This window comes from Aptenodytes forsteri, unplaced genomic scaffold (assembly GCF_000699145.1).
Source record: "Aptenodytes forsteri isolate BGI_AS27 unplaced genomic scaffold, ASM69914v1 Scaffold15, whole genome shotgun sequence".
Lineage (NCBI taxonomy): Eukaryota > Metazoa > Chordata > Aves > Sphenisciformes > Spheniscidae > Aptenodytes > Aptenodytes forsteri.
Genome location: NW_008795129.1, coordinates 3,319,896 through 3,334,688, shown reverse-complemented (window position 1 = coordinate 3,334,688; position 14,793 = coordinate 3,319,896). Strand labels below are relative to the sequence as shown.

General features: G+C 45.0%; 1 protein-coding gene across 1 annotated transcript in view; it reads right to left on the bottom strand.

The window, feature by feature from the left end:
* Positions 1-14,793, bottom strand: part of SYNPO2L (synaptopodin 2 like) — a 40,886-nt gene that overhangs the window by 8,139 nt on the left and 17,954 nt on the right. Inside the window, exon 3 of the mRNA XM_009277660.1 lies at positions 13,755-14,416. Coding sequence (XP_009275935.1) covers positions 13,755-14,416 — 662 coding nt within the window. The remainder of the gene's footprint in view (positions 1-13,754; positions 14,417-14,793) is intronic.

Genomic DNA, 14,793 nt, shown 5'->3' with positions numbered 1-14,793 from the left:
GAGAGGAGAGGAGAGGAGAGGAGAGGAGAGGAGAGGAGAGGAGAGGAGGTGCAGGCAGTGCTGGGGGATGGTGTTAGCTCAGTAGAGGATGGAAGCTGCTCAGTCCTCTCGGGATCTGACTTCTGACCATTTTATCACAGAGCATTCATTCAATGGGGATCTGCTAATGTGACAGTTACCTGCAGTGGGGGACAAGGAGCTTAGCTAGGAAGGATACTAGTTTTCCTGAGGGCTGCAGATGCCCCCCCAAAACCTGGCTAGGCTGCACAATTCTGGCAGGTGTCATCACTCCATACTGCACCAGTGTAACCACAGCAGAAAGAGCTTCCCTCTCTCACCCCATGCTGAAAATAAGGTGTTGATTTGCAGAGCAGTCATCCTTCCAGGAAGCTTAAGATAAATACAAGGAAAGACTCTTCTCAAGGTTTGCAGCCATTCCATAGCACATGCTGCTGCTGCTTTGGAATTTCAACAAAGGGACTTCGGCAGTTTGAGATCACCTCATGTGGATGCACAGTCCATTTCTCTCCCCTTTGCACCCAGAAAACTGGAAACAGCAAAATCAATGCTGAAAAAATGGCTCACTATTTGTACTCCCACTTGCAAAGGGAAGGCTCTCTGCAAAACTTTCCTTACAGAATGACTCCACCTTGCTGAACCAAGACTGAAGTTGTTTCCAGGTTTTTGTGGAGACTTACTGCTCTTCAGGGCAGTCGTAGACTTGCCCTCAAAGACCTCCTGTTCATGATGGAAACGAACTACAGTCCCTGAAGGTCTGTCCACTCCACTTAGAAATCTGCACGCATGTGCCTCTGGGGGTTGTTCACAATGGAGGAAATGAGAGATTTCTTTTTTGCTACAAGCATCCTTGCTACAAGCTACTACACCTCACCTGGCTTGTATTTTGCTTCTAAATTTACAAGGAGGAAGAGCAGCACTACAGAATCTTAGTCAAGTCCTGAATATGTAAACTCTGGGCCCCGAGTGACTCACAGGAAGATTTCTGGCATCGGGAGCTAACAGCTAGGGAGCTACACCACCCAAAGTGAGTGTCTATGCAGCCCCTTCCGGCAGCAGAGTACCATGAAAGCGCTCAACTCTGGGCTAGCAAATACTGTCAGAGAAAATACAACAGTAGACAGTCTTGGCTTATGCCTCCACCAACTCTTTGTCCTGGCTCAGCATTAACATCCAGGCACAACTTCCCTAGGAAGTTGCTCTGAACTGCCCTGTGCTCTGAAGCAGCTGGCAAGTAAGGCCCCCTGCGACCTGCTACTCGCCTCCCTCTTCTCTTCTTCCTCCTTTCCTTCTCATCAAAGGGTAAAGCACATAAGTGATTATACCGATCCTCCCAACAGAAAAATGATCGTGGTATTCAAACTACAATCTCCCACAACAGTTTAAGAAAAAAGGGAAAGAGAAATCTTCCTGACATTACTTGCTGAAGGTAAAGAGCAGTGAAATCAGAACAGGCAAAACAACAGGGGAAGGAGAGAAGAAAAATGAGAGGAAAGGAAAGGGAGAAGAGAAAAGAAGAGAAAAGGAAAAGAAAAGAAAAAAGAGAAAAGAGAGAAGAAAAGAAAAGAAAAGAAAAGAAAAGAGAAGAAAAGAGAAAAGAAAAGAAAAAAGAAAAAAGAAGATTAAAGAGAAAAAAAGGAAAAGAGAAAAGAAAAAATAGAAAAGAGAAGACATCTGTACCTGCATAAGGCTGATCCAAGCTTGAGAAGGCAGAGTCCAGACCTGGAGAGCTGGGCATGTCACAAAGCCCGTTTAATTCACAACTCCCCATAAACAGAGAGAGGCAATGAGAGAGAAGCAAAGCAGCTCCCTGCTGGAGCAGAACCAAAACTCTGAGGTGTCCAAGCCCTTTGCTATCAGCTCCACAAGCCTTTTAAAGCCCCTCTTTTGTCTCGTAGGCATTGCTGCCGAAAGCCATGAGGTCACTTTGTCTATTTTTGTCTTCTTAGCTTTATCACTGAGCAGTGTGATGGACATTGTCACCTGCCACTTAAACACCCTCCTTTCCCCCACCCTCTATTCCCTGTGAGGAGAAACTCCTCTTTTTTATATTAAATTAAGAAAATATACTCTATACTCTCACCGCTTCTGTGGTGCAAGCTTCAGGTTAGAAAGGTGCAAGCTTCAGCTTAGTGTTTCCAATGCCTCAATGTCCAGCATTTCTGTGCTAAAGAGCCCTTCAAAGAGATGAGACTAACACAGTGCTCATGTCCAACATGGACAGGCAGAGAAACCCACCCAGGAGGAAAGCAACTTTCCTTGCCTGAAGCCCTTAGAGAGCACCCAGCTCCAGGTAAATACAAGGAAGCAAAGAGAGGAGAGGCTTTCTTTTCCTGTGTGTATCAATTTCCTTCCATGTCTGAGGAGAGCCAGTCCATGATACAGATTCCTGTTGTGTACCAGGATTGAGGAACATTTAACAGAGGAGCATTAGGATCCTGGGTGCCTGTAGTGAAGTGGTTTAGTTGAATTAAAATGGCAGAGGCTGTTACCTACACCACTGAAGAGTGTGGCTGTGCCCAGGGAGGGTGATGGAGCGTTTGGAGGCCAAGGAGTGGTGTTTTGGCAGCACCATTCAGAGCTCTAGTGCTGGAGACTAAGAGGTGTTGAAAGACGAGATGCAGATAACAAGGACTGGGGTGGACAGGGAGGAAGGGAACAGAGGGTGCTGGGAGTCTACAGATCTTCACAGCTGTGGCCTGCTCAGCATCTCCTCACACTTTGGCTAGGTCTCGTCTTACTGCCTCTTTCTGTACACGAGCAATAGGTCCTGAGAGAGAATCCCAGAGCTGCGTCCAAGGGATACTGCCCTGTGATTCTCCCTCCCAGCAGTCCCAGCCTTAGCAACACTGTAGCCCGAGACTGGAGCAGACTATCTCCAGTGTTAGTGAGTCTAGAAAAGTGAAGGTCTGACCGTGCCTCCTGAAATCCACCAGCCATCGCTGCATGCCAAGGAAGACAACCTCCACAGACAATGTTGCTGTAAGAGAGACCTGTCATGCTTCATACAGAGGCTCTTGCAGCATAGAGCAATGAAAGTGGTTCAGTCTCTTCTTCTTTGATGAATATTTACACATATAAGAATATAGACTCTTTGGGAAAGCCTTGTAGAATCTGATATATACAATATGCAATTGGAAATGAAAATACAGCTCTGCAGTACAGAAAAAAAATCTCAATTAAGAACATTCAAATGGAATAGATAAAAGAGTAAATGGAAGGGTTATAAAACTTTCCTAAATGCTGGTATGGTGGATAATTTCTACAGAAAAATTTCTCTTAACTTTTAAAGCACTAAATTCCATTGGAATAATCCACAAAAAGGAAAAATTTCTATTAAGCAAAGCCTACAAAGATTTTTCCATTAACTTAATTTAACTAAATTTCACTGAAGTGAAATGAATTACATTACTAATTACAGTAAGGAGAAGTGTAAAAAGTATAAATCTTTTCAAGATCAGGCCCTTTTAAAAGAAAGCATTTTCATGTATGCTCAGGAAAGCTAATGAATAAGCAGGTTTACGTGATGTCAGATACTGTTCATGTTCACTAGGAAACAAACAACGGTAAATTTTATTACCGAAGACCAAATTCTAGAAAAGCCATTACCATAGAAAATAAGCACACTGCTAATTTCAGAGATAAAGAGCCTGTTCCTCTGTGATGAAATACTACTTGCCTACTATTTCTTCACATGGGATCAACTAGAATTTTGTTCTTCCAGCTATTTATGTTAGACAAGGTCATTTTTCCATGGCTAACGTTGCAAATATCTCAGTAAGTCATTACAGGCTATAGACATCTCATGCTTTTCATACCTGGAGTCCTTTCAAAATAAGATTTGGATAGGTTGTATTTGCCTTCTAAGTATTTCCCTGTTGAAAGCTTCAACCTTTCAAACTTCAACCAATGTTTGAGTTGCAAACAGTAAAGCAGAGGAGTATATATTCTTTTACTTAAAAGAAGTGGTAAAACTCTTGGGACAGAAAACTTGTTTCTCATTCTTGGATATTTGCACACTTCCATCACATAATCTGTGCATAATACAAAACATAGATATGCCTTCAGCTGCAATTTAGGATGCTACAGGTAAATGCTTCAGTCCTACTCAAGTCTGCAACACTTAAGCATGCATCTGAAATTAAATATATAGTTAAGTACTTGTCAACCAGTATTTCTTCTTAAGAGCTCCCAGTGAGACCCTGCCCCACAGCAATCTAATGGTTTTGGAAAAACAGAAATCAAACTTCCCTGCAGGTGAATCGACAGCCCGTGGGAAAAAACATACCCAGTCATTTTGTAGATTTTTGACCATTCTTAGCCAGGCTGCGACTCCCACACTGCTATTGAAGAGCTCTGCTAGGCAGAGAGGGTGTGGAGACATTGCTGTGTGTGGCTGCAATGTATTTGTCTCATGGTATCCTGCTGGAGACTTGAATAGCTTGTTCACTCAAAAAAAATCTCCCTCAGTTGAGTGAGAATTTGCCTTTCTTCCTGAGCTGGATGGAAATGTGTCCTCAGTGCAAAAGGTAGCACACATGGCCAGCTTTCCTGTGCTGACAGCTCACACTCGGGCCCTGGATATTCCCTACATAGTCTTCTGCAACAAGACTGCCAAAGGAGAGCTTTCTTTTGCCAGGGCAGCACCTGTTGAATGCACTAGTGAATCTGTCCTTTGCAGTTTTAGCCTGATTTCCTAAGAAAGGTTTATGCAGTCATGCTGCATGTCTTTCGATCTTACCTGTTTCATGCTAATAGCTTTTGAGCCTATTTGCTAATTTTAAGAGTCTGAAGTCACAAAGATACAATGCTCCTACAAGTTTACATGCAAATAGGTGGCTGGACAGAGGAGATGATAGACCCCACCATAGGAAGCAGGAAGCCTGAGTGCAGTCTTAATTAGGCACTGAAAACTGAAGAACACACACAACAGAGAAATTATGGGTTCTCATTTTGAATGTGAGAGACATCAGACAGATTTGCATTTTACTAGACATGAGAGAATGAGATATCAAATACAAGACATAAATTAAAAGGACACCAGGATCTGTTAACTCTGCTGTTCACAAAATTGCTTGATGTCTAACAGCAGGATACCACTGATTCATCTTCTCTTTGTCCTTCAGTGTTTCCAGCATCCACTCTCTAGTAATACAGACAAGCATATGCTCACCATCTGGGTCTGTGGACTTGATTAATCCTGTAGCATTTGCCATATATTCTTGTTATCCAATTGATTTTAGTCCTTTTCTGCAACTAGTCAAGCTCCTACTACATTTAAAAATCCAGCCTTTCACGAGACAACTGTATACCTTCCATGCCTTATGTCATCTGCTGATTGATACACAGCAATCTCCGCTGAATCCTCAGGCCATCCATTAAAAATGGTATTATTGCTATTTCCTGTTACTGCTTGCTAGGTACAACACACTCAAGGAAACAAAAAACATTTAAAAAGCTTCACTAGCAGGAGTTTGCAGTTGAAAAAGCAGATAGGAAGACAACAGTGGTGTACCTCCTCAATCCAGCTAACCCGCCTCCCTCTCCTGTGTCCCCCACACACCTGGGTTTCTGTGGGAAGAAAGACCAGAGAAAAGCTGCAGGGTGTCCCAGCCAGGTCCCAGTTCTCAATAGCAGCAGTTTCGGGGCTGTGGGGTGCCCCACAGCACATACTGCCTGTTCTGTCTAGATGCAACCAGAGGACAAGATCTACTGACAGAAGAGGGGAGGGTTGGGATTTTTAATCACCTGTCTCCTCACCAGTCATATAACATTGAGGTGGAGAGGACATTTGATTGACATATGTTAGTGTTTAAAGCTCCATGGGTGAAAATATAGAGGTAGTCCTGTTAGATTCAGAAGCCCAGTGAAACACTACTACCAACTTAGTTAGCTAATCTGACATCATGAGCCATTAATAGTTATGTTTTCTGTTCTATTCTTAGCCAATTGTGCAGTCACCTTACAGTAGTCCTATCTCATCCATATTTCTCTCATTGGAAAAGTCATGTGGAACCATATCAGATATCTTACAGAAGCCCACATATACTATGTCCACCTTATTTCTTTAGCCATGAAGTCTTATCTTACTGAACAGGTCAAAGACTATCTCTTTTTCTAGTTTTTATTAGTCCATGTTGTTTTTACTGATCATTTTGCTTTCCACAAAGTGTGCTCAAAAGAACTACTTCGTTCACCTAACTGAAGCTAAATATTTCTTTTTTTTTTTTTCCTTATCCCCAGAGCCTGTGTCTATAAGAACGGTGCTATCCTTGGTCTTTTTCCCTGAGACCCTTCCCATTATTCCAGGGTATTTATCAAGGACTGAGGGCCATTCTGATACAATTTTCACTAATTCCTTACATTTCACCTCTACAGAGAATATGATTCAGCCTTGTCCTTTTAGTATAGTCAGTGTGTCAAGATATGCTGAATCTACTCCCCGCCCCGTTCCTGCTCCTATTTCTTTTATACAAGAGGGCTGGAGTCTTGGTTAACATAAGCGGTAGGTGCACTGATGGCCGTGAAGCTTTACAGATTTCACAACAAACTGATCTCCCTTCCTGCGATGGATTTAAGTGAAACTGAAGAACGATTATTTGTCACGTTGACAGTTTTCTCCTTCCTAGCTATAATTTTCTCTCACTTTTGTTGAGCAATGACTCTGTTGTTTAATTACCCCTTGTCAAAGTCCTTTTATGCCTCACCCTTTTATGCCTCTCCCTCCCCCATCACTATCACTTTGTCTCATTTCAGTGTTGTCTCTGAGCAGACTTGTCCCAACCCTTTCAGTAAGTCCCATTTCACTTTCAGAACTGATGGAAACAACATCGGACAGGGAGAGGGATTCCCATTGCCTGTTTGCATTATGATTTCTTTCAACTCAGCTCTCAAAATCCTGGAACCTAGAAACTATCAGCTTGGCTAAGACAGTCTATGGGGTTATATCTATATATGTAGTTGTTTCAGTGTGATTATTGCTCTAATCACCTTGAGATCTGAATTACTGGCAAAATTTTCGCTTAATCCCATCGTTCCCCATCAGCCCTACACATCCTAAGTCACTCCAGAAGTGCATGTGCAAGGACAGGCTATGTTAACTTAATGTGTGTGGCAACATATTCTGAAAAATCACTAGCTGGGGCTGTGCAAGGACCATGGAGGCGTGAGCTCGGAAGAGACCTGCTGACACTCTTTCACCAGCAGCAGGATGATGAATGACCTCTGACCATGTCTGAAGAACTGTGACCCAGAGTCAGAGTCCCTGCGCTGACAATAATAACACAGAGAAGTAATGTCTGAGTAACTGATAGTTTAAAAAAGATGCTCAAAATGGTATCTTAGTATATACCTTTTCATTTCAGGAATCAGATACAGCTTTCTTCCAAACATCTTTAAATACCAAAGATCTTTCCTCTCCCAGAGAATATTATATGCAGCTAGATTCATCTTGCGCTAACATATGTTCAGCTAAATCCATGTCTCTGTCAGGCTCTGGGGCAGCAGGATAGCAGTGAGGTACAAAGGTGAAGCAGAGCAGAGCTCTATCAGCCTTACTTCCAGTGCTGCAACCTACAGCATCTGCATGGAAATGCTGGACAAGAGTGATGCCTGAGGGAACAATGCTGGAAGTCTCCAGTAAGAATACCTGAAGAAGATGGCCAATTACTTGTGAGAATTCCTGAGATGGCTCAAGAAAGAAGGAAAAATTCATCCACACTAGCCAAGACAGACAACACTAGCTTATAATCTCTATCTTCTGCCCAAACAGTTAATACATCAGCCTGAAAATATTACCTCTGTGCTTTCGATAGAAGAACATAAACCAAAGACCTAAGCTCAGATGCCATACTCAAGCCTAAAACTGGAGGAAGAGGGCTCCAGATGTGCAGTGTTTATCTCACTGTTGCCTTCTTTAATAAATGCCTTCCAAGCTGCAGAGAATTCAAACCTGAATGTTAGTTATTAAGTGAGATATTCTTAAGCAAAGGCATACAACTAGACTGCATACACCAGTGTATGTAAACTGATTGCCCCAGTGGAGGCAATTTCCAGTTTCATGTATGCTGAAGCGAGATCAGACTCTCCATCTGTGATTCAGCCATGGAGGCTGTTGTCCTTGTTTTTCTAGTGGTTGGCTGCTCACTGAGTAGCAAGGGCCAAGGTTTATTCAGCATTGCTTCATGCTGCTAGGAACAGACTTCCTGTAAGATCAATCGTTCAGGCAATTAATTTTAATCTCCTGGCCTGAGCAGAATGCTTTTCTATTCTACTTTAAAGCAGGTAGGATGGGGAGAGTTGACTACTATCCTAAACCTTTTGGTCTTCTAGACTGCAGTGAATGGCAAAACCAGTAGGCTAGCCTAACAACCACGCAACTGTGATCATTAGAGTCACAAGTGTCAAAGCTGAAAGCCAAGCAGAAAATGTGGTGCAGTAAGTTCAAACTGCCATTCAGGTACTTTATCTTGTTCACAGCTCCTGTGGCCTATACCGATTATAATAGGCTGAGAGATGGCTTGCTGCACTCACACTCTCTGCAGAGAAATGTGACTGCAGTCACTCTTAGAAGAGGTAATCTGTATGACCTTCCAATGAATAGGCCACTTATAAATAAGCATCCTATCTCATCAAGTGATGCTGCTGTACATCCGCTTTAAACAAGAAGGATTTCCTTTTCTGATATGGAATGTGGTAACTTTGATGACTCTGCACAGGCAGCCAGGCCCATATAAAGCAGAGGAGGAAATTTCCCCACCCATTTTTCCCTCCCTTCCCCTACCGTACATGGAGAGGCTCTTGAGTCCTAAGAACTAAAAATAGTCCAGTTTAAATTGAGATATTTTGAAGCACTTCTTGCACTGATACAAATTCCTACAGTGTGATAGCAAGTTAGGACTAGACGGCTGTCCTGGTAGGTCTGTCTTCTGCTAGCAATTGGTATTTCCAGTTGTGAGAAACCCTGACCCCATTGTCCCTGGGAGATGGTTTAGGATGGGGGTGAACATACATTGCACCTTAGAGAGCACAGGTGGCTGAGGAGAAGCAGCCCTGGCTACAGATGGATTCCAAGCCTCTGAGGGTGGTGTGAGCAGAGGAGGACACTGCAGGAGCTACGGGGAACCAAAGAACCTCACTAGCAATTACTTGTGACAACTATAGTCTGATTCTCTCTGCCACAAGCTCCTGCTTTCCACTAACCTCCTGAAACTCATTCAGATTTTTTTATTCGTATTTTCTGTCTTGTTATCTCTTCCTTTCCTTCTGCACTGTCCAAGCAGCACAGAAATCGTCTCAGGGAGGGATGTGGCTTGGCCCTTTAGTAGTGATGACAAACTGAGGACCTAAAGATTCCCAGTTTCCCCAGAGATTAATCACCTCTTTAAAGAGAGCAAGCTACTGTTTTAGGGGGAAGAAAACAAATTTGTACTTTCATTTCTTCAGATTAGGCAAAATACTGGCTATTCACAAGTATGAATGCTCTCCTGTAGTTCATTTAAAGTACAGCAAAGAGTCCCTGTTTGCTGGCTGTTCTCTTGCCCCACTGAGCAAAACACCAGGGTGCAGAGTAGCCACTAGGTAGCAATGAAGACTGAAGTCCTATTACCTGTAGGGCAAGTTCCCCACATTTGGAAGATGTGTGGCTCCCCACACTGCCTCACTAGTCTGCATCAGCAATGCTCTGAGTGGTTTTTGAGCAGGCACATCCAAGTCGTGTGTCCTGTGGAGGGCTGGGATGATGTACGTGCTCATCCCACAGGTTGGAAAAAATGAGCCAATACCAATGTGCAAACTGTGATAGGGCAGGAACTTTGGAAGGAGACAGGCCCAAACCTCACTGCAAGGACTGTTGCCTCTCTAAGGAGCTCTAAGGCCTTGTGTCTTTGCTGGGGAGGGAGAGGCACAGCTCAGCAGCTGACAACATGCAGGGCATCGTGAGGTGGCACCATCAGCTGCTGCCCCCTCTTCCCTGTGCTTATTTTGCTCCACCCCACCCACTGCCAAATCCTCATCTCGGGCTGTTGGTACTTGCCACCACACTGTGTTCTGCTCCCAGAGTCAAATCCTTGCCTAGTGTAAATAATTGAGCTCCATTTGCTCCTGTGTTACTGCAGTGCAAAGCAGGTGTTAGACAGCAGTGACACCTCTGGCAATTGCCACGTGATTTGTATCCTCTTAGCAAAGGCAGGGAAAGCAGCTGTAGTTGTCAGGAGTTCGTGGAGTTGATGCAAAAAAATACATGTACTGGAGAAATGTCAGTCAGATGAAAATTAAGAGAAAATGAATCAGTAACAATCAGAGCATAAAGACTGATCACCCATCATGGTGAGACTAGGAAAGATGGTGGGCAAATATGGGAAGCATTTCCTAGTTTCATTGATGATCTTGAGGACAGCATACAGTCAGCCCAGATCAGATTTGCTAACATCAGAAACGGAGGAAAATCATACAGAAAAGGGGAGGTAGGGGGGCTGAATCAACTTGCCTATGATCTGGAAAGTTCAAAGCTCTGGAAAGCATGCAGTGAGGACAAAGGTCTACAAAAACTTTAGAGATAGGAAATAAAGAGCAGAGCTACAGATCTTAAGTTTGAGAAAACCCAAGAGCTGACAGGTGATAGCAGTCTTACTGAGATCCTTGCAGGGCAATAGAGCTGTGAAGAATGTCAGTTGCTACTCTTGGTGGTGTGCAAAAGAATTATTACGTGTCTCTGTTCTTGTACAGGAATTTCAATTATTCATCTAGAAATTTGATGTTTCTAGATACTCATCTAGAAATACTATACCTGCAACTCTGTTTGCCTGAGGTGCAGGGACAGGTGGGAAAGGGAGAAACTCTCTGTAGCTTAAAAGAGACAGCGAAAAGTTAGAAAGAATGAATACAAAGGACAAGAGAAATACCTCCAAAATTGGAGAAAACATCAGAGCAGGCATGAGAAAGGAGCACGTTCTAGAAAGAAAAGGTGAGGAACCATATGGGTAACAGTCCCAACAAACAAAAAAGGAGTTTTTCACATTCTTACGGTGCAGTGGTGGGAGCTATAGTAGAGAAGGCCATGGCAAGGCAAGGAGGGTGTGCTGAGCAGGTACACTGGGAATATATTTAAATAAGTAGTGCTCCAAAAGGCAGACATCTGATTAGGTAGTCAGAATGGCCCTTAAATGTCTACTGCGTATATATTGAGGCCCAGGCTCCCATGACTGATCTTCCAAGTCACCTACTGTAGGTAACTCAGATTTTAAAAACTTGCCTAGCTTCTAAACCATGAGCTTGATTTTGCATTTCTGTTTAGCAAAACCCAGGAGTCTCCACGTCCCAGAGTAGGCTACTGTGCTGCGGGTATTGCCAAGGAAAGGCAGAGAAACAGAGCTTTAAACTTTGCTGGCTCCGTGGAAGCATGGAGCAGCTGTAGGAGCTGAACCAATGCACGCCCAAACATCATTGCCAAAGCTACATCTTCCTGGCACGAGATGCTGTACCATGTGCCTCCCATGCCGATAGCTTCTCTGCAGGCAGCCTCCTCACAGAGCCAGTGCAGCTCAGCAGTCCCACATCCTCCTGTGTTTCTTCCAGGTATAGGTGCTCCTTAGCTCTGTTTACCACATAATGAACACCTTCCACCCCTCTTCCTTCCTTGCTTCCTTCCTTCACAGAGTTACTGGCTGCTGATCATGACTTTTGTTTTAATGACTGCTGTGCTCCAGCATGATCAGGACATAGCGTTTTGCCTTCACATTTACTGCCAAGATTCCTAACCTAAGAAGGGCCAAGCTGGCCATGTGAGTTGCCATCCATGGCAGAGTAACTCTTACATAAGGACACCCATGGCCAAACATAATCCAGAAGTGGTGTGAGCGGTGGAGGGGTAATAGGAGAATAAAATATTATCTCAGTCTGCAGTGCTTCTGGGAACCCTACCTCTAGCTGGCAATAGAGTTGCATCACCTTCTGCCATGGGATATTATTTTGCCATCAGAAATGCTCTGCATTAAATACATGGCTTTCCTGGGAGCCTTCTGTACTGACGCTGTCCATGGAAATAAGTCTTGATGTAAAGCAATTACTCTTCCACTGCTAGGACTATCAGGTGGCAGGGAGCAGCTGAACATGCCTTTCTCAACATTCACCTCATGCTTGTACGTTATTCAAAGGGGGAAAAAATAGCTTCATCCTCAGGGAGGCTGAAATTGCTACTTTCTTTGCTGTTCTAAGGAAAGTGAGTGCTAAAGACTAGGAAGAAGTAGTACGAGGCACCAGATTAGTTGCACCGCCTAGCAGGGCCTGACATAAGGGACCCAACCGAGTCTGTCCTCTCAACACAGGGCAGAGCAGTAAGACAGTGCCCTGTCTGACGGAAGCAGTCTAGATTTGAAAGTTACCTCTATAGGATCCCTTAGGCAGAACAGAGAAAGGAATGTTTAGCCTTAGGAAAAGAGAAAAGAGAGGCTTAACAATTGTCTTGCAATATTACCTCGTCTGAGGAAAAATGTCTAGCATTTGGAGCAGAGAATCAGAAGTTAGAATCTGTGTGCTTTATTTCTCATTCAGTCTAGTGACTTTTCTGTGTCTCAGTTTTCCATTCTGTCACCCAGCTAAGTCACTTTTTTAAAACCTGCTTTATTTCTAGGCTCAGAGAATTGTAAATTAATCAATCATACTGCACACTGAGGTACTCATATGAAAACAAGTTCTTGATTACCTTGTTTTTAATATTATTGAATAGATCACAACTGTGAAGTCAGGTAACATCTTGTTCTGCCTTCGTGTTTGGGTTTGAAATACTCCACGTGTAGCAGAAACCAGGAAAGATATTCACAATTAAGGTTGCTTCAGCTCCATCACCCATGTACTACACTACATTTTTCAGTACTTTATTCCACCTGGAGAGGTCTTGACTAGTAGGGGTCCCACTACAAGGAACTGTTCCAACAGCTGATTTACCAGCTCCTGCCTGTCCTTGCTGGCAGCCCTCCACTGCCGATACCTAAAAAGTGATAAATCCTACCAGAGCTCACCAGCTGCTTCCAGACATGGACACCCTTGCTGCAGTAAGTGCCTGCAGAGAAAACATCCTCCGAAAGTCGATGTAGACAAGCCCCTCCCTGAGCTTGACAGGGTGAGAGAAATAAATGAGCTACTGACAACACTCTTTTAGGGCTATGCTGACTGAAAATTATCTCTACTCAGTCCTTAATCATGTGTAATACTACATGCTTCTGTGCCCATGGAGAGCAGAGCTGAACAGGGGACTCCTCGGGAGGCCCTCAGAACGAGCACGCTGTGCTTGGACACACAGATAGCTAAGGAGCAAACTGAGCTGCTGTGAGATCTCTGAAAGGCCAGGCCTCGGAAATTTAATCCCCAACTTCTTCCCTGACACCATCATTTCCCCTGAGTCTTCTTCAGCCCAAAGCGTTGAAGAAACCAATGACCTCCACCCTGTTTCCAGCACATATAGGTGCTAGAGCACAGCTGGTTGTGTGGCTGCAGCTTCTACCTGTGACTCCCAGATCCCAGACCCTTTCTCTCATCTGTTCCTTGGGACATCTTGGGTGAGGTAGACCCCAGTGCCAAAGCTGCAATAGGAAGCCCCAGTCCCTGCAGGTCTGACTTGACTCTGCTTCTTCCCAAGCTAGAGGAGTTAACCCGCTTGACATTTGCAGGAATTAGGCTTTTGGAAGGAGATCCAGCATAGGAAGAGGGCATGGGTGAGTGGCAGCGTGCAGAGGACTTACTGGCCTGCTTGGCTTTCTCCGCATACGTGGTGGTTAGGTCTTCATCAACCGGGTGCTCCACTGGCCCCACCATGGGGATGAGATGGCGTTCTGCTCGGATAGCCTTGGTGGCATGGGGCAGGAGCATCGCCTCTGGAGAAGGCTCCCGTCCCTCTGTCAACGGTGGCCGCAACTGTCCCTCGCTCTCCGAGAATGGAGTGTCTGTGCGGCTGCCAGGTGGGCAGGCAATCTCCCTCTTGGCCACCCCGACGGAGCTGGCCACCTCGGGTCCCCCCTGCACAGCAGCCTCTGGCATGCTCTCATAGCCGCTCTGTTCGGACAGGGACACCTCATCCTGAGGCGCATCTGCCTTGCTGTTGGTGCTGTCGGGCGGGGAGCGCGGGCTTTTCTTGCGAGCCCGGCGGTGCTTCTCCTGGGCCATGTTGTCAGCATCGCTGTCTGTCTCACCATAGTAGGCCTCACTGTCCGGTGGGGAGGTGAGGCTCTCCAGGTGCCTCTGCGACTTCCGTGGCTGCAAGGGCTGTGCGGTGACCGGGGCTCCTGCCAGTTCAGGGCTGAGTAGCTGCGCTGGGGAGCTGAGCGGGGATGGCGGGGAGAGCACTCGCTGTCCTGGAGAAGGGGAGCGCTGGAGCCATGGGCCGGTCTGGTCCCCACCAACTATCCTGTGGAGAGAAGGAAAAGTGGTGAGCGAGGTCTGGTTGGTGAGGCTGAGCTGGAAGGAAACTCCCACATGTGAGAGAGGAGTAAGGATTGAGCTGGTGTTTCAGATGTCTTTCAGGTGGTACAGACACCTGAAGTGCAGACACCAAGGGCAGACTCATCTCTGACATCAGCTACATGCTCTCATCCCTGATTTTCTGCTTCACGACTCTTTGAAAACCAGGTGTTAAACACTTGAAAATCAGAATGCCCTGAGAGCATAAAATCAGCATAAAACAGCTTAATCAGCTCCCCAGGCATTTATCCTGGGGAGGTAAATTCCTGCATAGCAAACATTCCCCAGGACAGTGGGACATAGCCCTGCAGCCTGCCGCTTGCG